The 24339-nt window shown below is 42.2% G+C and overlaps 1 protein-coding gene across 3 annotated transcripts in view; it reads right to left on the bottom strand.

Annotated features, from left to right (window-relative positions):
• The window catches only part of RPAP1 (RNA polymerase II associated protein 1), a 2926740-nt gene that overhangs the window by 1358913 nt on the left and 1543488 nt on the right, over nucleotides 1-24339 (bottom strand). For all 3 annotated transcript variants that reach the window (XM_044073828.1, XM_044073829.1, XM_044073830.1), the window contains one exon: nucleotides 19646-19834. In XM_044073828.1, the coding sequence (XP_043929763.1) occupies nucleotides 19646-19834 (189 nt within the window). The remainder of the gene's footprint in view (nucleotides 1-19645; nucleotides 19835-24339) is intronic.

Genomic DNA, 24339 nt, shown 5'->3' with positions numbered 1-24339 from the left:
TATGTGTTGAGCTGCATCAGAATTTCTATGGGTTTCTCTGTGTTTTGCAAAACATGGTAGTCCACTTACAGAATGGAAAAAAGGTCCTCTCACTCCCGTATTGCTTCTAGTTCATTTAATACCTCAAAATATTTCTGCACATGCAGGTGATGCAAGAAGGGAAAAAAACAGTGCAACATCGTATATGTTAACCAAACAGTTCCCTCTAAAACAACCAGTCTAGGAGATAAAATGAAGAAACTGTGTATACTTTATCAGAAGTGCAAGTTACTAACTGTAAAAAGTCAAAGCAAATTTAATTTTCAGTTTAAAAGAAAACAAGTACATTACATTTTGCTTAACACACTTCTGGCTACCTTTTGTTCAACTCTATGTATGTTAGTTCACTTTTAAGGTTTCTCAATAAAACAAAATATTCCATACAGTTTTTAAAGGCTTGGTATTTCAGCTCTGGTGGTGCTGCGGTAGCGTTGTCACCTCACAATAAGACGCTGTCCGGTTCGATTCTCAGGTACAGCATCTTCTGCGTGGAGACATGCGTGAATGGGCGTACCTTCGTTGAAGGTTGTGCGTCAGGGCTGGTAACTGGGCACGTAAAAATCAACTACCAATCATTAGCGGACCGGAGTTCCGCTGTGGCGACCCCTAACCGGGAAAAGCCAAAAGACACAAACAATTGCAGCTCTGGTTAGGCTGTCCTACAAGCCCAAATGTATCCAAAATAAGGTTCCTGATATTGCTTGAACAGACCAAAAGAATTTCCCCAAACTCTCCTAGTATTTGTCCACAGCACTTTCTGGCCAAGGTCCCCAAAGATTTGCCACTCTTAGCTTTGAAATCCCCTACTTGTATACACACATCATCATCAGTTTTACCATAACATATGGCACATGTACAGCACCTCAAAATAGGATTTCTGACATATTAATCTTTATGTCTTAGTGCATGCACACACAGACACACATACAAACGCACATTACATGCAAGTAAGCATTGCCACATGGTGCGCTCATACACTACCCTATACGCATACACCCTCACCTATAACTGCAGGTAGTTTGCATCTTTCAAAGCTAATCTGCAATAGACAAATACCTCAGACTGTACAAACAGGACTGCTGTTATTGTTAACTAAATAAAAAGCAGTATCCATAGCTGTTAATCATACATCTCCAAACTGTGGAACATTTCCTCTCGTGATAGTGAACAAATGGGCAAAATGTGGAACACATACTAACAGCTTAATGAAAACAGTAATTACGAAGCTCACTGGATGGTTAAATCTGTGATACTATATACTTAAAATATTCTTTTGATGAATTAATGTGATTAGGTTTATTAACCATGCAGGTTAGTTAAAAAAATACTTAATGAATGTGTGACAGACCCTTTCATTGTGAAATAATGAGGAACATGGACTTTTTAACTCAGAATAAGGAATGTTCCTCACGGTGAGGTACACATAAGATGTACTGCAGCAAATGACATTGAAGGAACAAATAGCAGCCATTCCCAGAGATAAACAGGTCATAAATGCAGTCAGGAGCCACAATGGCAACTGATACGTTACTGTCCTCATAAACCAGTGCCATACAAACAGCCTCCACTCTCTCAGATGCCAGAGGGCTATAAATGCTGTAAAAGCTACTTGGATACCATCAGATGGGAAAAACTGTCATACTGTGAAAGAAGGCTTCAATGCTTCAGCCAAGGAATCAAAAGCAAGGCCAGTACCTCAGATAACACAGCACTGTCAAATATTAAGTAAACCGGACTGACGATCTCAGATGCACCAGAATGGCCAAGTAAGAAACAAGGACATGTAAACTGATGAATGAACAAACTTAAATCTTGCAGAATTCAAATGATCACGCGCTGTTTTTTTTTTTTAGACACACGGCACACCTACCTTCTTCAGTGTGATATGAAATGCAATTTTGACAGAGACTAGCTACAAAAAGAAAAAAAGCTAGTTTTTATTACTAGTTCTGCTGGATTTGGTGAGCCATCAGCTTGACTGTCCTTAACGTGCATTTTGTTGTTTCTGGTTTGTGATTTTTGAGTACCAGCTGGGACATGACATGTTGCGTTGCTTTTCCTTATAACCAGGACATGCTGTCAGAGAAAACTCAGTAATGCAGACACGCTATATTAACAATCTTTCCAATCCATCACAGCTATATTAAAATAACCTGCTGCCACAGACTGTAAAGTACTGCTCCTTATTTCTGCAGATGGTACAGCGGTGCCAACATGCCATGCAACAGACCCCACTATCTCAAGCAATACAGAACTATCACATTGCAAACTCTCCTTACAATCACTGATGATGAAGCACGTCACATGAAAAGTGTCTCGTGTATCTATGACAACTGACCACTACATTGTTTTTATATAGGTACCAGTGTTTCAGACAGCAGAGAGCTATTAAATGATGCTTAAGGACAGTCTCCACTTTCAGGTGAAGCAGAATTCTCATGCACTGTGTAAAAAGGTTGACTGGAAAGGCTCACCCAGATTCTGCTACAGTTTGCTGTGAGGGAAAGGATAGTTTGCTTTTAACCTGTTGTGCATTGTATTACTTTATTGCCTTTTTCTATTTTGTATAGTGTGATTTGTTTTCTTTACACTGTGTTTTACTTGTATTCTGCTTTTAACTGCATACTAAAACTTGAAAAGAGACCACAGCTCTGTCTCTTGTGAGTCAGACAGAATTTTTTTTCCACCCTCCCACCCGGGTACTGTTGTGTTCTTAAACACCACTGTCTTTCTAGTTGCCTGCCCCTTATATTAATTTAGCCATATATCTCATTTCCTCTCTGCTTTTACTGTCCGGTCTGAATAAGCACAAAATTATCATTTTGTGAAATCACTCACCTTCAACTATTTAAAGTTATTGGCCATCCTACTGTATTCCATAGTATCAGAATACAAAAGTGACCACCCCCTTTCAATCTATATTGCTGTTTTAAAAATAGTGACTCTCCACTAAAACTTAACTTTTAGACAGGTAAAACTTAAGTTACATACTTTCACATCTAACACCTCTAGTGACCACTGCAGTGTTTAGGATAAACCATTTTTTCATCATACCTTTAAGCATCTATTGCAAGACCACCAGTTACTGTAGAGCCCACATTCTGCCTCTCAGTAGTCATCTTGGGATTAGTTTTTCTGTTTTCTCCTGGTGAGAGAAGGAGTGCAGTTACATTATTTCCTGGACACTGCTAATTACCAGAAAGCTTAATAACTGCTTTATAGGTGACAGCTTAGAATCTGTGCTTATATTTGATCTTGGTGAGAGTAGGAACACAGTATACTGATTCCTGACTCTTTATGGTTGGAGAGCGAGTGTCTGTGCTTAACATACTTGATTGGTCTGGTTGCCATTCGAGGCATCTACCAGAAAAAGGCTACAAGCCTGCAGACCCTTGCATCGTGTAGGACAAGACTGTGGATCACCAAATAGCCCGTGGCCTGCTTCTCTTCTTGGGATTGGTGTTAAAACTAGCGAGATCTAGCTAGAACTACCCAGTTGTTTAGTTTCTGCACTCAAAACTGTTTCCTTGTACTCAGCACTTGCTCAAAACTCTTTGTAAGCACTAAATAAACTACAGATTAATACAGCACTCGGCTTTACTCACTTGTCAAGAGGAAAACAGTTCTTAGTACTTAAATTAATAAGCACCTATCCAGACATGTCCATGGGTCAGCTCCTGGTGTTTTCTCCTGTCCACCTGATGAATCTGGGCATCTTGGGGCAATGTAGCAACTGTCTCATGTACACTGACAACTCCCTCCTCCTACCACCCAACACTACAACCTGTGAGAGATGAACTTGTATAGCCAAACTGGAAGCTAAGCTCTCTCCAGCCAAGACTGGTCTAGACAGTCAAGAGGAGAAGGTTAACACCTGCACCACACCACACTCAATACATAGTCCTTCAAAACCCATACTATCAAAACCCACACATTGAAACACAAAGCACACACCCACATTCGTGGAGGCTCTCAATAAAAGTCTGTTCAAGCAACAGAGACCTCTGCAGATGAAATGCAGACAACCATCCCCCCAACACTACCCAACTGACACACAGCCCACAAAATCAGTGTGACATTCAACCTCAGCCCATAAGGCAAAACAACGTACTCAACACACTAGTCATAGGCGACTCTATAGTCAGGCACACTAATGTCCCACTCACCAGGCTAAACAAGGAGAAAGTAACTGTGAGCTGCCTGTCGGGTGCCAGGATCCGCCACATAATGCATGCACTCACGTCAGTTCACAACAAGTACAAATAAGACTCTGTCATTGTCCATGCTAGAGTGAATGACCTGAGACATACCTCCCTGGACTACATGAAAAGAGACATGGAGGAGCTCTCAGATCTTGTAGTCCAGGCAGGTATGACCCTAGCCCCGAGTAGCATCCTGCCATCGCCCAGAATGATAACACAGTACAAGGACAAAATGACTGACTTCAACAATTGGCTAAGCTTCTGGTGCCATTCTAAGGGGATCCAGTATCTGTCTGTCTGGGACGACATGGTCGACAGACCACGATGCTTTGCCAGAGATGGCCAGCGCCTGTCGCCCTGGGATTCCGGATACTGGCTAAAACTCTTGCCACCCCTATAGTGCCTTTTTTAGACAAGGTTCAAATGCCAAATTCACCACAACAACAGGTACAAACAAGCAGATTCTGAGGGTAATGCATGCTACTCAGTGCTAGAAGGCTAAACTTCAAAATGCACTCATCCTTAAAATGGAGAACATAGACATCTGTGCAGTGACAGAGACCTGGCTCAAGGCTCCAGAGAGCACTCCTGCATTACCAGGCAATAATTCATACCACACCTTTCGGCCACCTTACCTGGACCGAAACACTAAAGGCGGAGGCGTGTCCATATTCATTATGGATATCCACACCCCCAGGCTAGTTGCTCAACATAATCCATCCAAAATTATCCAAGTGCAATTAACACTGGGCAATACTGCAAATCCAGGTTGTAGCTTGTTACAGATCCCCCACCATGCCCCAGGATTCCCACTCATTTCTTATGATACTTGGAAAATATGACGGTACAACCCAATACCTTAATTATGGGCGATTTCAACTACCCCACCATCAGCTGGGAAAACTACTCATGTACCAACTCATTCGCTCCACATTTTCTGGAATTCATAAATTCCAACACCTTGGATCAGCTTGTCCACACCCCCACCAGAGGAAGCAATATCCTGGACCTGGTCATTACCAATATGGGTAACTGGTGTTCCACGCCAGAGGTCAGCTCCTCGCTGGTCAGATCCGACCACAAGCTAATCACCCTAGACATCCATATCCCACCCCCCCATTAAGGAAACCACCATCAAAAACTACTCCAAAGCCAACTTCATGCTTCTTAAGACAGAAGTGGCAAACTTTCCAACACCCACACAGACGGAAAATAGAGGTACAACTGCTGAATCTTACACAAATGCAATGTATAAGCACATACACGAGTGCATGGATTGTGCCATCCCCAAAAGGACCAATATGCTATCCTCGAAAAAAAGGAAGCCAATCTGGTGGTCCCCTGCCATAAACAAACTCTACAACAGAAGGAAGAAACTGTTACAAAAAAAGAGTAAAATCCCAAGAATGGAGGAACTCCCTGGTTAGCGTCAGCAAGAAGTTGAGATCCCTCATAAAATCCTCCAAAGCCAGTTATAAAAATAAAATTGCCACTGATTCCAAAGACAACTACAAAGCATTCTACAGCTATGTCAAGAGTCTCGATGCCAACACTCAGATCTGCTCTGAGCTACAGCATAATGGCACTAAATATACAGAACCAACCGATATTGCCAACATCCTGGCAGATAGGTTCAGTGCTAACTTTACCCCCCTCTCACCCCCCAAAGAGTCCATCTTAATACTGGAAAAATGCAAAGCCCCTATAATCACGGATGAACAAGTAAAGACCGCACTCTCCAAAGCTAAGAACACAGCATCCATGGGACCAGACAACATCCCAGGCTGTGTAGTGCATGAACTACAGAACGAACTGGCACCCCACCTAAATACCATGTTCAATCATAGCCTCACCTCAGGCTATGTGCTTACTGAATGGCGCACAGTGACAGTTATCCCACTCCACAAAGCGGACCACGGAAACTACCGCCCCATTAGCCTGACGAGCCTGGTCTGCAAGGCCATGGAACATATCATCTTGCAGCTTATAAACAAAGACATAGGTAACCTCCAAACCCTGGACCCCACTCAGTTTGGGTTTGTAAAAGGTAGATCATCTCTAGTAAACCTAATTGACTTCTTTGAAGCAGTCACCAGAGCCGTAGACGAGGACAAGGTAGTGAACACAGCCTGTCTTGACCTTGCTAAGGCTTTCCATACCATCCCCCACTCTGGAATTATAGATAAACTCACTAAAATGGGAATACATCCCTATGTCACAAGATGGGTGGCCAACTGGCTCACTGACAGAACCCACACAGTAAAAGTAGCCGACACCAAGTCCGACTTCAGAGCAGTGACGAGTGGAGTACCACAGGGTTTGGTCCTGGGTCCTCTCCTGTTCGGCATCTACTTCTCTGAAGTGCAGGCCAACACAGAAGGTCTTTGGCTAACAAGGTTTGCAGATGACTGCAAACTGGGAGCCATAATAGAATCACCTAATGATGTAGACATTCTACAAAAGGGCAAACAGAAAGAAAACAGGACTGGCATACAAGGCACCTTAAAATGAATTTATTGTTTGAGGTTCTTGAAAAACAGACTGGTTTTGGCAAATATCTAACAAAGCCTTCCTCAGTGTTTGAAAAACAACAATAAAGACCCTGTATTTAAATACTCAAATGAGTCATGTGCTTAATTACATATGCTCATTCAGACCTGGCTTAATGAGCCCACCAAGTTTAATAATCCATTTTTTCTCCATCGAATTTAATAAATTATGCCAACCTGATTTGTTATGCCTGGATCTTCTAATTTTGTCAATGATGGTAAAACTAAAAGTAGCATTTGGATGTACCAAAGAATGTTTGTATAAAGCATTGGTATCTCTCTTATGTCTGATATCACTAAAATGTTCAGAAATTAGAAGCTTCAAGGGTCTGGAGGTTTGGCCTATATAAATTGCAGGGCATGAGCATTTGGCAAAATAAATGACCCAATCTGAGGAACAGTTAGCAAAAAATGTTATATTGAATACATGAGAGGTGTTTTGACTGCTGAAACTGGTGGTTTTAAGTATGATGTTGCAATAGGTACAGTGTCCACAGGGGAAGCAACCAGTTAGTGGATCCCCTGATAATGTGGTCTGAATACTTTTGCAGCCTTTCTTTTCAAGATGTTTAAAATGATTAAAAAAGGCAGATAGGTTTTTGCCTTTACAAAAGGAAAATGAACATCTGTCTCCAAGAATGTCCTGAAGTCTAGGTTCACATGTTAATGTGTTCCAATTGTGTTGAACAATTTGTATCACTGTATTGGTATTCCGACCATATGTGGTGATGAATCTAGGTACTGCTGAGGGTGATTTGTGTCTAGTTTTGTAGCGAAGTAATTCAGTACGTTCCATCTGGTCAACTGTATGTTTGGAATGTAATAATTGACCCATTTTGTACCCATGATCTCGAAATCGATGTACTAAGTCATCTCTGAAGTGTCTATACGTGTGCTGTTCAGAACAAATGCGTTTAATACGCATAAACTGTGGTTTGGGAATGTTTTTGCAGATGTGAGGGGGATGAAAGCTGGTTGCATGGAGAAGTGAATTATTCTGGGGCAATTTGCGATGAATTTCTGTAGTCAGCGTATGATCAGATGCACGACAAATCAATACATCTAAGAAGATAATTTTATCTCTATCATAGCTGACAGAAAATTCAATCCCCCATTCATTTTCGTTCAAATAAGAAACAAATTCCAAAAGGTATTCTTTATTCGCTCTCCATACCAACCAGCAGTCATCCAAATATCTGTGCCATATGTCCATTTCTACAATGTAAATATTGTGAGAATTATCGTAAATAACCTGTTCTTCAAAGTATGCCATGAATAAATCAGCATATAAGGGTGCAAAAGATGCACCCATAGCTGTCCCCTTGGTTTGTAAATAGCATTTATCTTTGTAAAAAAACACATTTTTTGTCAATATGTGTTCTGTTAAACACAACAAAAGAGTGTTGAAACCTGGCTTATATATTTCGGTTTTATTAAGCCAGCCCAGTGTGGTATGTTGGTGTATAATGATTTTACATCCAATGTGCAAAGTAACCAGTCGGGCTCAAGCTGTGTATCAGAGATGATCTGTAAGAATTCCGTGGTATATCTAGTTGGCGGTGTTTTGTAATCTAGTTGGCGGTGTTTTGTATCATTAGTTATATGGCATTTGTGTTTTGCACTATAGTTATGATAAGCTGTGCTTAGATACACATTATTATTCCATCATTTATAGTATTTGAACTGATGTATTTATTATTTTTAACACTTTAGGTAGATGGTTTATTTCCTTCTAAAACTGAGCATCTTGGGAGCCGGTTGTCTCATAGTTGGCATTAGCACATTTATGCCTTTGTTTTGTTACTTTAGGCTTATATAATACATCCAAACCACGTTTGTGTGTAAGACCAGCTGTGACATTTCTTTATAGTAATTCCAGTAATAGTTGTTGTTTCTACTTCTTTGATATGGAGGGGTGTGAGTCCGTATTAATATGATGTTTGATGGCACACTCACTGGTTTTCCATACATTCTTGTCATGCCTTGCTTTTATGTTCTTTTCTTTTTTAACAGTTAACCCAGCATTAAGGTCAGTATTGGTCCCATCATTTTTTGGGGCTCAATAGTGGGTAACCTTGCTGTTAGATATTTGTTAATATCAAACCATTTAAATATGGTTTCTGATGACCACCACTTTTGCTTGGTCTTTCTTTTGAACTGCTATATTGGGATTGTTTCATTGTTGAATGATGCTATAGGATTATAATTAATCTATACACATATTCTTTCACCATTTTCATTCCATACTATTTCTAGTTAATGTACACTTGGCCTGATACCATATTTAACACATTTTGTACATTATATAGGATTTTTATTTATTTTCCATACATTTCCATATCATGGTCCTTCAAATTCATTTACGATTAAGTTTTGGGCAGGTTGAAATAATCTACTACATCCTGGACAAACTTCAACCCCAATCCCTGCTACTACTATTGATAAAACCCCTGAAGATGTTTCTGATAGTTTTAACCAATTCTTTACTGAGACAATTCAAGCCCTAGCTAGCCAACTACCTCCTAGCTCCCCTGGTCCTGAAAGTAGCACTCCTAGAAACCTACTTGCGTTCAGCTTCCAACCAGTCGCCACTTCACTTATCCGTACCTTGATCAAAAACTTAAAACCCACTACACTTTCTGCTGATCAACTCCCTGCTGAGTAGCTACAAAAATCAGCTGATGCTATTGCTTCCCCTGTCTCAATACTAATCAATTGAACCATAGTAGAAGCTAAAATTCCCACCATCTGGAAAATATCCTATGTAATCCCACTTCACAAAGGAGGCAGCTCTACTGAATTCTCCAATTATAGGCCAATGGCTATACTCTCTCCACTTGCAAAGATTATGGAAAAATGTATTCATAGACAACTCATGCACCACCTAATCCAAAATCGTCTTAAGGCAGACACTGAGCATGGCTTCCATCCTCATCACAGCACTACTTCAGCCCTCCTAGCCTTTACTAACACCATAAACCATAATCGCAGCAATAATTATATATCCTCAGCCCTCTTTTTGGATCGGCATTCAATATGGTTGACCACCAACTTTTAATCCACACCCTGCAAACATTCTGTCTAGATACTGGCGCCCTCCAATGGTTTCAATTCTACCTGAATGGTCGACAGCAGGCTGTCCTCTGGCAGAACAAACTCTCTAACCTTCTACCTAACACCCTCGGAGTACCACAAGGCTCTATACTAAGGCCCTTGCTGTTCTCCATCTTCATTAACGACCTTTATACTGTCATCCCAAAAGTCAGCTGTATCCAATATGCTGATGACTCTACTCTGATTTGCTCAACCACATCTCCAGTAGAGTTATGGTCAGCTACCCAGACCACCTTTAATACAATAGAAAACTTGCTTTCTGAACATCATCTGATCCTATATCCCAAAAAAACTAAAATGTTGTTATTTTCACCAACACGTAGGTCTACCGCTTTCACCTTTACCATAAAATCAAATGATGGCACAATAATCTCCCCTGACCTGTCTACAAAACTATTAGGTATCATCATAGACAATAATCTAAAATTTGACCTACATGTTAACCAAACTATCAAAACCGTCAATAAAAAACTAGGGTCACTTTACAGAATAAAAGCCTTCCTTATCCCTCCAGCTAAAATTGCCATAGCTCGCTCTCACCTTCTTTCAACCCTTCTGTATGCATCCCCTCTACTCTCGAATTTGAACAAGACTGTCCTTAACAAACTCTCAATTTTCTACAACCACATTGCCAGGTTTGCCACTGGGCTGCCTTTTAGGACACATCATTGCATCAATCTAAATCAGCTTGGTTGGCTTGAACTACCCAGCCTAATCCAGTATAACTAACTGATTATGGCCTATAAAATCTTCTATAATCCGGACAATACTCCTGCACTTAAAAATATTATCACCCCCTATAACAATCCTAGACCACTTCGATCCTCCAACAAACTACTAATTCAGACTAGCAAAATTAATAACACAGCCGGTGATTCTCTCTTTGCAAACTCTATAAGTAGATCCTGGAACTCTCTTCCAGCTGATATTACCTTACTTTCCACCTTAGGTCAATTTAAAACTAGACTCAAACAACATTTGTCACTTAACTGGCTATGTCAATGTATCAAGCCTGGCTAACTCTCTCTAGAATGTGTAAAAATCTGTTAACCAGTTTACTGTGTAATTTAATTTAATTTAATCCTGATTTGTGCTCAGGATTAACTGTAACCTGTGGAACTTGTTTAACTTGCTTACTTATGTAATCTCTGTAAATAGTCTGTTTGTAATATGTAATGCTGGTATTATGTAATGCTGTATCTGCTTACCCTTGGAGCTTTTCTCCCCAGGCCTCCGCTGAAAATGGACATGCATCCAGTCGAACTATCCAGGTCAACAAATGTAAAATAAAAAATAAAATAAAAAGATTACCCTAGTAAGATTTTGGATCTTGTCTTCTCAGCCTGTTGTCCAATATTATTCCAACTATTATTTTTCAATAAGGAGCCATATGATGCTTCGGACCTAAGGCTTATTGGTTCAGACTGGACCGGCAATAGACCCAACCAAGGTGAATAGTTCCCTCTGGGGAATATTTTCGCATTTACTCATGTTAGTTCTAACATTATATTGGTCTGCTGCTTACTGATCCTATACTGAACCGGCTCAGGTCTATTGAACTCTGGTATTGTTCATTTTGGACAGTGGTCCTTATTAATATACTTAAACATGGAACTGCATCATTTATTAAATGGGCTGTCTTCTGACAGAGACGATCTTTCTGTTTTTGGAATTGGTCCTCTTGGTGAAAAGTTGGATGACCTTGGTGATACAGGCCTTGATGATAACTGTGACAACATTTTTTTAAATCTTAACAAACATATGAGATCTTTGAGAAATAATGTTTGGCATTACAAACTTTTTTGTGCATATTTACTCAAAGATATTACTCCATGTGGGTTACGAGTACGTACCCAACCATTGGTCAATTCCCCTGATGATCTCCTACTGAAACAATGGAATGAAATTCAACAAGAGACAACCTTGAAATTTGTTGAAGTATTGGCCAATTTCCATAATAGAATCATTGAACAAGAAATTAAATATATTTCTTCCCTCAGTGATAAGGCCAAGCAATTTGAGGGTCAGACCATATATACAAATAGCATTACGAACATAAGCAAGGAACTCATGACAATGGAATCCCAGCTTAAGGATAGGAAAAAGAAAAAGTTCCAAAGGGATTTAGATGATTATACCAGAGGGGAGCCCTTTAATTTTACAAATAAAAACAAACATGTACGTTTTTCTCCTTTGAATCGTACGTATCCCAAGAGGAAACAGACTAAATCTATCCTTAAGAAAGGTACACCAAACTATACTGACACTTCAGCTGATGAGTATTCATCCTCAGGTCTTGATACTGACTCAGGGGGTGCCACAGGCTCACCAGCATCCAAGAGAAGAAATTCTGCCACCCCACAGGGTTTACACGTAGGAGGAGGGGGGGGCAGGAAACATAAAAGACGTGGACAACATGGAAACCTTATTAGAGATGCTTGTGATCAAACCACCAATGTAAACATTACTAATATTTCATCACGTCCTCTCCTCCTCTGAAATTGACACTCTTAATAAAGGATTATCATTCATTCCTGGCTTTTTTTGTTTCTGAAGAAAGTTTTGTTCAAGATATTGTTTCATTTTGTAGAAATCTTAACCTTAAACTATTTTTTCAGGAACAAGAATCAAAGATCTCTGATGAATTCAAATACCATAGGTCTTCTTTCATGCCACCTATGAATCATCATGTTTCCATGTTTCAACAAGCCATGATCAAAGATCTACATTTTCAGTTCAGATCAATTCCACCATTACCCAATAATGTATCTAAAATTTGCATGGAAAATATCAACACATTAGCAAACAATCACAATCTAGTCATAATTGGTGCTGGCAAAGGTGGCTCTATAGTGATTCAGGACACATCACAATATGATCATGAAGCACTGAACCAATTATCCAACGCACGTTATTACTCGGAACTCACCACTGACCCAACACCAGTATTCAAGGAACAGATTGATTCTTTCCTTAGTTTAGCTGTCGCAGAAGGTATCATCACTCAAAATACACAGCATCAACTCACCATTGCCAACCCTTGTCCACAATACATTTACTTCTTACCCAAAATACACAAGGACCTTCATCACCCACAAGACAGACCCATTGTTTCAGGTAGAAATTCATTAACAGAACCATTATCTCTGTTTCTTACGCCCCTTTTACAATGTGACCGCTCTAGGATTCAAGATACCACGGAATTCTTACAGATCATCTCTGATACACAGCTTGAGCCCGACTGGTTACTTTGCACATTGGATGTAAAATCATTGTACACCAACATACCACATTAGGCTGGCTTAGAGGTGTTGGAATACTGGCTTAATAAAACCGAAATACATAAGCCAGGTTTCAACACTCTCTTGTTGTGTTTAACAGAACACGTATTGACAAAAAATGTGTTTTTTTTTACAAAGATAAATGCTATTTACAAACCAAGGGGACAGCTATGGGTGCATCTTTTGCACCCTTATATGCTGATTTATTCATGGCATACTTTGAAGAACAGGTTATTTACGATAATTCTCACAATATTTACATTGTAGAAATGGACATATGGCGCAGATATTTGGATGACTGCTGGTTGGTATGGAGAGCGAATAGAGAATATCTTTTGGAATTTGTTTCTTATTTGAACGAAAATAAATGGGGGATTGAATTTTCTGTCAGCTATGATAGAGATAAAATTATCTTCTTAGATGTATTGGTTTGCCGTGCATCTGATCATACGCTGACTACAGAAATTCATCGCAAATTCCCCCAGAATAATTCACTTCTCCATGCAACCAGCTTTCATCCCCCTCATATCTGCAAAAACATTCCCAAATCACAGTTTATGCGTATTAAATGCATTTGTTCTGAACAGCACACGTATAGACACTTCAGAGATGACTAAGTACATCGATTTGGGTACAAAATGGGTCAATTATTACATTCCAAACATACAGTTGACCAGATGGAACGTACTGAATTATTTCGCTACAAAACTAGACACAAATCACCCTTAGCAGTACCTAGATTCATCACCACATACGGTCGGAATACCAATACATTGATACAAATTGTTCAACACAATTGGAACATATTAACATGTGAACCTAGACTTCAGGACATTCTTGGAGACAGATGTTCGTTTTCCTTTCGTAAAGGCAAAAACCTATCTGCCTTTTTTAATCATTTTAAACATCTTCAAAAGAAAGGCTCTAAAAGTATTCAGACCACATTATCAGGGGATCCACTAATTGGTTGCTTCCCCTGTGGACACTGTACCTATTGTAATATCATACTTAAAACCACCAGTTTCAGCAGTCAAAACACCTCTCATGTATTCAATATAACATTTTTTGCTAACTGTTCCTCAGATTGGGTCATTTATTTGGCCAAATGCACATGCCCTGCATTTATATAGGCCAAACCTCCAGACCCTTGAAGCTTCGAATTTCTGAACATTTTAGCGATATCAGACATAAATGCTTTATACAAACATTCTTTGGTACATCCAAATGCTACTTTTAGTTTTACCATCATTGACAAAATTAGAAGATCCAGGCATAACAAATCAGGTTGGCATAATTTATTAAATTCAATGGAGAAAAAATGGATTATTAAACTTGGTGGGCTCTTTAAGCCAGGTCTGAATGAACATATGTAATTAAGCACGACTCATTTGAGTATTTAAATACAGGTTCTTTATTGTTGTTTTTCAAACACTGAGGAAGGCTTTGTTAGATATTTGCCGAAACTGGTCTGTTTTTCAAGAACCTCAAACAATAATTCAATTTAAGGTGCCTTGTATGCTGGTCCTGTTTTCTTTCTGTTTGTATACTTTGCTCTTTGGGACCATGTAGCTGCCTTACTCGCAGAGGTTGTACTACTTGGAGATTCTACAAAAGGGCCTCACAGAGACAGATGCTTGGTGTCAAAGTCATAGGTTCATAGGTAGGTACTAGGCTATTGGCCCTAGGGCCTATACAAGCTTAGCCAAAAAGGTACCCTGACTTTCGCCACCCAAGAAAATTATTTTCCTGTGCCCGTCAAGCAGAACCACAGAAGTGATCCCCAGGGTGAATTTCCTATTACCCATCCAATCATCAAGATTTTTTCTTGAAGAGTGCTAATGAGGAGTTTTGTTTGACATAGAGAAGTAGTCTGTTCCAGAGTATGAGAAGTCTCTGGGACAGGAATATATCCCTCCAGCATGTTCTGTTTATTGTGGTGACAAGGTTTAGATCCCTAGAGAGTGTAGTTCAGTGGGATTGGGATTTCTTTAAGTGGAGCATTTCCAAAAGCTCTGGGTTTGACATAGCTTTGTATGTTAGGCAGAGACTGCCTCTGAGTAGGTGATATGCGACGGAGTAAAGCTGGAGTTTTTTGAGTCGGTCTGCGTAGGGCATCTGTTTGAAGCCAGTAATCCTCTTTTGTGAGGTATTTCTGTGGCATTTCCAGTTGTTGTAGATGTCTTGTGAGGTACATACCAAAAGGGGCATTGTACTCTATAATGGGTCTAATGAGTGGTGAGTAGAGGGGAACAATGACCTCTTTTTCTGGATGAAAAACCCTTTGTGATGAGGTGTGCCACGGAGAAGGATTTTCTGACCACTGTGATGATGTGATTATCAAAGGAGAGACTACTGTCCACCTGTGTCCCAAGGTCTCATCACACTTTCGGTGTTAAGTGAATTACCACCTATGTGGTAGTTCATGGGTACAGAGTTTTTACCAAAGGGGATGACAATGCATTTTTTGTCATTGAGCTTGAGACCATGGCTTTGACACCAGGCATCTGTCTCAGGGAGGCCCTTTTGTAGGATGCCCACATCATTAGAAGTTTCGATTATGGCTCCTAGTTTGCAGTCATCTGCGAATTTAGTTAGCGAAAGACCTTCTGTGTTAGCCTGTACTTCAGAGAAGTAGATACCAAACAGGAGAGGACCCAGGACTTCACTGTGGTACTCCACTTGTTACTGGTCTGAAGTCTGATTTGGAGTCTGCTACTTTACAGTGTGGGTTCTGTCAGCAAGCCAGTTGGCAACCCATCTTATGACATAAGGATTTATACCTAGTTTAGTGAGTTTATCTATAATTCCAGAGTGGGGGATGGTGTCGAATGCCTTGGAAAGATATAGATAGGCTGTGTGAACCACCTTACCCTCACCTATGGCTTTTGTGACTGCTTCAAAGAAGTCTATCAGGTTTAGGAGACATGATCTGCCTTTTACAAACCCGAACTGTGTGGGGTCCAGAGTTTGGAGATCTCCAATGTCTTTGTTTATGAGTTCCATGATGATACGTTCCATGGCCTTGCAGATCAGGCTCGTCAGGCTAATGGGGCTGTAGTTCCTGGGGTCTGTTGTGGCCCCCCATTGTGCAGTGGGATAACCATTGCGGTGCGCCATTCAACATGGTATTTAGGTGGGGTGCCAGTTCATTCTGTAGTTCGTGTAGAAGGCAGCTTGGGATGTTGTTAGGTCCCATGGATGCTGTGTTCTTGGCTTTGGAGAGTGAGGCTTTTACCTGTGCAGCCATGATTACAGGAACTTTGCATTCTTCCGGTATAAAGATGGGCCCTTTAGGGGATGAGAGGGGGGGGTTAAGTTAGCAATGAACCTATCTGCCAGGATGTTGGCAATATCAGTTGGTTCTGCATATTTAGTGCCATTGTGCTGTAACTCAGAGCAGATCTGAGTGTTGCCATTGAGATTCTTGACATACCTATAGAATGCTTTGTGGTTGTCTTTAGAATCAGTGGCGATTTTGTTTTCATAATTAGCTTTGGAGGAGTTTATGAGGGATCTCAGCTTCTTACTGAGGCTGACCAGGGAGTTCCTCCAATCATGGAATTTTACTCTTTTATGCAACAGTTTCTTTCTTCTGTTATAGAGTTTGTTTATGGCAGAAGACCACCAGATTGGCTTCCTTGTTTTGGAGGATAACATCTTGGTTCTGTTAGGGATAGCATGATCCATGCACGCGTGTAAGTGCTTATAAAGTGCATTTGTGTAGGATTCAGCAGTCGTACCTCTATTGTCCATCTGCATGGATGTCGTGAAGTTTGCCACTTCTGTCTTAAGAAGCGTGAAGTTGGCTTTGTAGAAATTTTTATGGTTGTTTTCCTAATGGGGGTGTGGGAGCGGGATGTGGATGTCTAGGATGATTAGCTTGTGGTCGGATCTGACCAAAGAGGAGCTGACTTTTGGCGTGGAACACCGGTCACCCATGTTGGTGATGACCAGGTCTAGGATATTGCTGCCCCTGGTGGGGGTGTGGATAAGTTGATCCAAGGTGTTGGAAATGATGAATTCCAGAAAACGTTGAGCAAAAGAGTTGGTACACGAATAGTTTTCCCAGTTAATGGTGGGGTAGTTGAAAACACCCATTATTAGGGTGTTGGGTTGTACCTTAATATTTTCCAGTGTATCAAGAAAAGAGGGGTGGGAATCCTGGGGCATGGTGGGGAGTCTGTAGCAAGCTACAATATGGATTGCAGTTTTGCCCAGAGTTAGTTGAACTTGGATAATCTCAGATGCATTATGCTGAGCAATTAACTTGGAGGTGTGGATAACCTTAATGAATATGGACACGCCTCCACCTTTAGTGTTTCGGTCCGGGTTTGGTGGCCGAAAGGTGTGGTATGAATTATAGCCTGGTAATGCAGGGGTGCTCACTGGAGCTTTGAACCAGGTCTCTGTCGATGTTCTCCATTTTAAGGAGTGCCTCAAGTGAGTGCATTTTGAGGTTTAGACTTCTAGCACTGAGTAGCATTACTCCCAGATTTTGCTTGCTTGTACCTGTTACGGTGGTGAATTTGTCATGTGAACCTTGCCTAAAAAGGGCACTATAGAGGTGGCAAGAGCCTTTGCCAGTATCTGGAATCCCAAGGGCGACAGGTGCAGGCCATTTCTGGCAAAGCAGGGTGGTCTGTCGATCATGTTATCCCAGGCAGACAGATACTGGATTCTCTTAGAATGACGCCAGAAGCTTAGCCAATTGTTGAAGTCAATCATTTTGTCTTTGTACTGTGGTATCATTCTGGGTGATGGCAGGATGCTACTCAGGGCTAGGGTCATACCTGCCTGGGCTACAAGATCGGAGAGCTCCTCCATGTCTCTTTTCATGCAGTCCAGGGAGGTACGTCTCAGGTCATTCACACCAACATGGACAATGACACAGTCATATTTGTACTTGTTGTGGAGTGACCTGAGTGCGTGTGTTATGCGGCGGATCAACTTTCTCCTTGTTTAGCCTGGTGAGTGGAACATCAGTGTGCCTGACTATAGAGTCACCTATGACTAGATTGTTTTGTACATTATGCCTTATGGGCTGTAGTTGACTGGCACACTGAGTATGTGGGCTATGTGTCATTTGGGTTGTGTTGGAGGGTGGAGGTTACTTGCAGGGCAACCTCATGGCTTCAAGCTCAATGCCAAGAAGTGCACTGTCATCCCCTTTGGGAAAAACTTGGTACCCATGAACTACCACACAGGCAGTAGCTCACTAAACACTGAAAGTGTGATAATAGACCTCGGGACACAGGTGGACAGTAGCCTCTCCTTTGATAACCACATTGCCACAGTAGTCAGGAAATCCTTCTATGTGGCAAACCTCATCACAAAAGGGTTCTCCTCTAGAAAAAAGGAGGTCATTGTTCCTCTCTACTCATCCCTCATCAGACCCATTATAGAGTACAATGCCCCATTTGGCATGTATCTCACAAGACACCTACAACAATTGGAAAGGCCACAGAAATACCTCACTAAGAGGATTACTGGCCTCAAACAGATGCCATACGCAGACCGTCTCAAATAACTCCAACTCTACACCATCGCACATCGCCTACTCAGAGGCGACCTCTGCCAAACATACAAAGCTATGACAAACCCAGAGCTGATGGACATGTTACACTCAAAGAAATCCCAATCTCTCTAAGCCATACGCTCCAGGGACCTAAACCTTGTCACCACAACAAACAGAACATGCTGGAGGGATAGATTCCTGTCCCAGAGACTTCCCATACTCTGGAACAAACTACCCATTCATGTCAAGCAGGGCTCCTCATTGGCCCTCTTTAAGAAAAATCTTGACGACTGGATGGGAAATAGAAAATTCACCCCAGGGATCAGTTGTGCGGCACTGTTCGAAAGGGGCACAAGAAAATTATTTTCATGGGTGGTGAAAGGCAGGGACCCTTTTTGGCTAGGCTTATATAGGCCCCAGGGCTGATAGCCTAGTACCTACCTATGAACCTATAAGGTCACGCCCTCTTAAGTAGGCCATCACCATCACAAACCACATAAAAAAGCCCTCCAGTCTCAGATATTAAAGGTAGTAAGGTGACAAGGCTATTTAAAATGCCCCAATATATTAAATAGTTCCTTCAGAAGAGAAGGTGAAATGCAACAACTCCAGAGGTATACCACTTGATGTCAGTACCCTGAGGATTCAATGCTACACAAATGCAATGTTAGCTACCCAAACTATGCAACATGAAGAGAGGGCTCCTCTCTTTCAAGCCTCATCAACAACAGAGAAAAAACACAGAAAACCTTAAAACTAAACTCGTAATTTTGAGCCACTGGCATCATAGATTACAGGTTCAGTGATATGTAGTGTACATAAGAAGCTACGGGAACACTGTCCTGTGGCAAAATGCAGAGCAAAGACAAGTATAAGGTCAGATAACAGCAAGATACAGCATAAGTGAACAACTAAATAAGTGTGTCACTAAAAATATCAATGTACCTTTATTAAATCTGTTTGTGCTACATCAGCATCTGGTTTCTCAGACTCCTTTAATGCCTTTCCTTCTTCACTTTCCACTTTGTCTTTATCCTCCTCCTCATCATCATCATCATCCTCTTCTACCTGATTTGTCAGGAAGGGGTAAGCTGCTGCGCCCTGGTACCATGAGAAAGTCCTATCAAGGTATTCCTGAAGACAAAATTGCAATAGAAAAATGATTATTCCTCAGGTAACAGTGTGAATGAAAAGCTGTAGACCTGAATTTATATTGTAAAATAAGAAGTTATGTACCTACCATAACGTTCCATGTTAGTTGTCTTCTTCTCGCCTTTTTTCTTGCTGGATGGGTTCGGAGCCGATCCTCGGCTCCGATTCGGCCAATACTAAACGCTTGAGAGCTAATTCCACCGGCTCGAGGCTCCCCCATATCCCACAATGCTAAGCGGTAACTCCTCAGATCTCGTTTGAAAGCTAGGCCAAGCAAGAAAAAGCTCCATAACATGGAGAAGGGTAATCCACCTCTATAGGGCTGACTGTGAGGTGACTTAAACCTAACAGAGGAAAATATAGAGGTGGTAAACAGTGGGAGAAAGGATTAGAGAGGTCACAAAATAATCTCCTCTAGGTCTGTCCAGGCTAGGGGGAAGGAGGGTGGGACGCAAGAAAGAAGGCGAGAAGAAGACAAATAACATGGAACGTTATGGTAGGTACATAACTTCTTAATGTTAAGTTGTCTATCTCGCCTTCATTCGTGCTGGATGGGACCGCGTCCCTAGCACCTTGTCCCGGGTGGCCTATCGGAACAGACTCTTGAGAACAGTGGAACCAAAGTTGGCATGGTCTCTGGAGGCTATGTCCAACTTGTAATGAGAAATGAAGGTATGAGGTGAAGCCCAAGTTGCTGCTGAACAAATAGAATCAATAGGAAGCCTATCCTGAAATGCTATGGATATGGCTAATGCCCTTGTAGAGTGAGCTCTAGGCTTAGAGGGCAATTGTTGGTGTCTGATCTCATAAATATAGGTAATCGTAGAAGTAAGCCATCTCGAAAGTGACACTTTAGAGACTGGGAGACCCATCTTGCCTTCCGCATAAGAAACAAACAGTTGGTCTGTTTTTCTGAACTGTTTAGTCCTGTCCAAATAATACCTTAGTTAGCGATGAACATCTAAAAAGTGCAATTTTTGTTCTGACCTATTGCCATAATTGGGGAAAAAAACTGGTAGATCAATAGTTTGATTCAGGTTTGTTTGAGAGGCCACTTTAGGCAAAAAAGATGGATTGGTACGCAAGGATACTCTATCTTTGTGAAAAATTAGATACGGAGGACAACAGCATAGAGCATGAAGTTCCGAAACCCTTCTAGCCGAAGTGATGGCTATTAGAAAAAGCGTTTTCCAAGACAGCAACTTCATAGAACATGAAGCTGCAGCCTCAAAAGGGGGTAGAATCAAAGATGCTAAAACCAAGTTCAGATCCCATGGAGGAGGTGGATCCTTGACAGGGGGCTTAAGAAGAAAGACTCCTTTCAGAAAGGCTTTACAGAGTTTGTGGGACATGATAGTTGACTCTGATACTCCCACATGAAAATTAGATATAGCAGCCAATTGAACTCTGATAGTAGAAGGAGAAGAGCCTGTTTGGAAAAGCTCAGCTAGGAAATCAAGAATATACTGAATGGGAGCAGTAAAGGGATCTATTTTCTTGGACACTGCCCATAAAGAGAAACGTTTCCATTTGCTGCTATAAATCTTCCGGGTAGAAGACTTATGAGACGCTATCAAAATATCTCTGAGTGAGATATTAAGGGAAGCCTGGCTAAGGTTGGAATTGGAGGAACCACGCTGTGAGGTTCAGAGAAGAAAGGGATTGGTGCAGTTGACCCGATTGATGGATCAAGAGATCTGGAATTGGGTCCAGATGCCATGGATGCGCCAAAAGGTAATGATGAAGAAAGGGAAACCAAACTTGTCGAGGCCAATAAGGGGCAATGAGGATCATTAAGGCCTTCAGAGCAATGGCTTTCTGAATCAGCTGAGGTATCAGTGGGAAGGGGGGAAAGGCATACAGGAGCCCCGGAGGCCAATCGTGAGCTAGAGCGTCTCTGATGGGATGACCTGGTAGGGGAAAGAGGGTGAAGAACTCGGTACACTTGCTGTTTTGGGGAGTGGCAAAAAGATCGCAGCAAGGATGGCCCCAAGTTCGAAAAACTTCTTCCAATACTGATTTCTTCAGAGACCACTCGTGAGGCATGAGGATTGCTCTGCTCAATCTGTCTGCTATCACATTGGACTTGCCGGGAATGTGCGTTGCTATTAGGAAGCGCTGAGAAGAGATCGCCCATTGCCACAGTCTGAGTGCTTCTCGACATAAGGGATAAGATTTGGTTCCGCCTTGTTTGTTGATGTACCACACTACGGACATATTGTCCGTCTGAATTGCTATAGTTCCCTTGGGAAGAGAGTCTTGAAGAGCCTGCAACGCTAGAAGCACTGCTCGCATCTCTAGAACATTTATGTGCAAGTGGCACTTGATCGGCTGCCACGTGCCCTGGACTGCCCTGCCCTGGTAATGCCCCCCCCACCCTATCAGGGAGGCGTCCGTTGTCAGAGTTGCAGCCGGGGTTGGGGGGGGTGAAGGGTCTCCCTAGAAAAAGTTGGGGGGATGTGACCCACCATAGAAGATGATTCCTGCATGACTGAGTTATGCTGATAGTGTGGGACATTGGTAGAATTTGAAAGGACCACTGAGTGAAAAGCATCCACTGTAGGATCCTCATGTAAAAGCGGGCTAAGGGGAGGAGAGGAATAGCCACCGCCATAATCCCTAGGACCTTCAACACCAGTCTGACCTTGATCTTGTGTTGTCGTAAGAGAAGTGAAACCTGTTTGTGAATGTCTGCTACTCTTTGTTCTGTGAGTCTGGCTGACAGACCGACTGTGTCTAATCTTGCGCCTATAAAGGTAATAGATTGACAAGGCGACAAGACAGACTTTTCGTAATTTACCGAGATGCCTAGAGTCTGACTGGTTCGTAAAGTGTAGTCTCTGGCTAAAAGAAGTAGATGCCTGGTGGTGGCAGTCAGGAGCCAGTCGTCTAAATAAGGAAACACCTGGAATCCCTGTCCTCTCAAATGAGCGGCGACCACTGCCATGCATTTGGTGAACACTCGGGGGGCTGTAGTGAGACCAAAGGGCAGGGCCCTGAACTGAAAATGACTGGCCCCTAGCCTGAAGCGGAGAAATCTCCTGGATCGTCTGTTCACTTTGATGTGATAGTACGCATCCCGGAGATCTATGGAGCACATCCAGCTGTCCTGGCCCAGAAAGGGCAGGATGGACTGCAGCATGACCATCTGAAATTTTGTTTTCTTGACAAACTTGTTCAAGTTGCTGAGATCCAAAATGGGTCTCCAGTCCCCTGTTTTCTTTGGAACCAAAAAGAATTTGGAGTAAATTCCGGATCCTTGTTGGTCTGCTGGAACTGGTTGAATGGCTCTCTTTGTGAGCAGCTTTGAAATTTCTAGCGCTGCTTGTTCCCTTTGACTGGGTGGAACGTCTGGAAGGGATTTTCCGGACTGTTTTGGGATGCGAATGAAAGGGATTCTGTAGCCTTCGGATATGATAGACTGTACCCACTTGTCTTGAGTAAGGGAAAGCCAGGCTTTTGGGTACAGAGATAATCTTCCCCCGACTGCCTCCGAAGGTGGACAGTCGGGCAACCCCTCAGGGGTGTTGAAAGGGTTTGTCAGAGAAAGTTTCTCGACTACCCTGATTCTGCGGGCCCCCTCTGCCTCTAGGACGGCGTCTATTATTATTGTTCCCCCCTCTGCCTCTAGAGGGGAAACGACTCTGTGCGTCCGGCAAGACTCCCTGTGGTTGTTTGCGGAACCACATTTCCCCCCCTTCTGTCCTTTGGGGTAAGGCCTAGAAGGGGTAGAAAAACGGACTCCGACGGCAGAAAGAGTCTTACCTTCTACCTCGCACATAGTCAGAGTATCCTTCACTTGTGGACCAAAGAGAGATGATCCGTCAAAAGGGGAGTTAGTGAAAGATGCCTTGAAAGGGTCCGCAAAGCTACATAGCCACATCCAGGCATGACGACGTAAAGCCACCCCTGTACCTGCAGCTCTGCTCGCTCCATCAGCCACGTACGAAATCAGGCGCATGGAGGAGTTAACCACTGAATTAAGGGTAGCCAGCTGGGAGTTCATCCTATCTTGAAAACCCACAGCTGATGGGTCCTTCAACATTTCACTCATTTCCTTGAGCAAGTCCCTCTGGAGACGAGTGAAATGACACAGGTAATTCAGCGAACGCATGGAAAAGGTTGCTGATGAAAACATCCGCTTACTGTACCTGTCCATGGTCCTAGATTCTTTATTAGGAGGATGAACAGGCACCGAAGGATCTGCTAATTCCTTCTTGGTGGCCGCAGCCACCACCATGGCATCCACAGAGACACCTTTGGACAAAAATTCCTTGTCTTTGGGGGCAGTGATAAATTTGGCCGGCCTCCTAGGGGTGGGTTCCACCGAGACAGGAGCCGACCAAGCCTTCCTCGCCACCACTTCCATGAATGGATCAAAGGGAGGGGACACCCAGGAGGTGGAAGGCCGAGAACCAAACGCCTCAAGGTACACTGATTCGTCCTCTGAAGGGTTAAGGGCTGGCCAATTCCCCCTCTGCTTCAGG

Source organism: Protopterus annectens, chromosome 6.part0 (genome assembly GCF_019279795.1).
Source record: "Protopterus annectens isolate FY-2018-M chromosome 6.part0, PAN1.0, whole genome shotgun sequence".
In the NCBI taxonomy this organism is placed as follows: Eukaryota; Metazoa; Chordata; order Ceratodontiformes; family Protopteridae; genus Protopterus; species Protopterus annectens.
The sequence above is the reverse complement of the archived record's forward strand: the minus strand, read 5'-3'. Positions and strand labels throughout refer to the sequence as shown.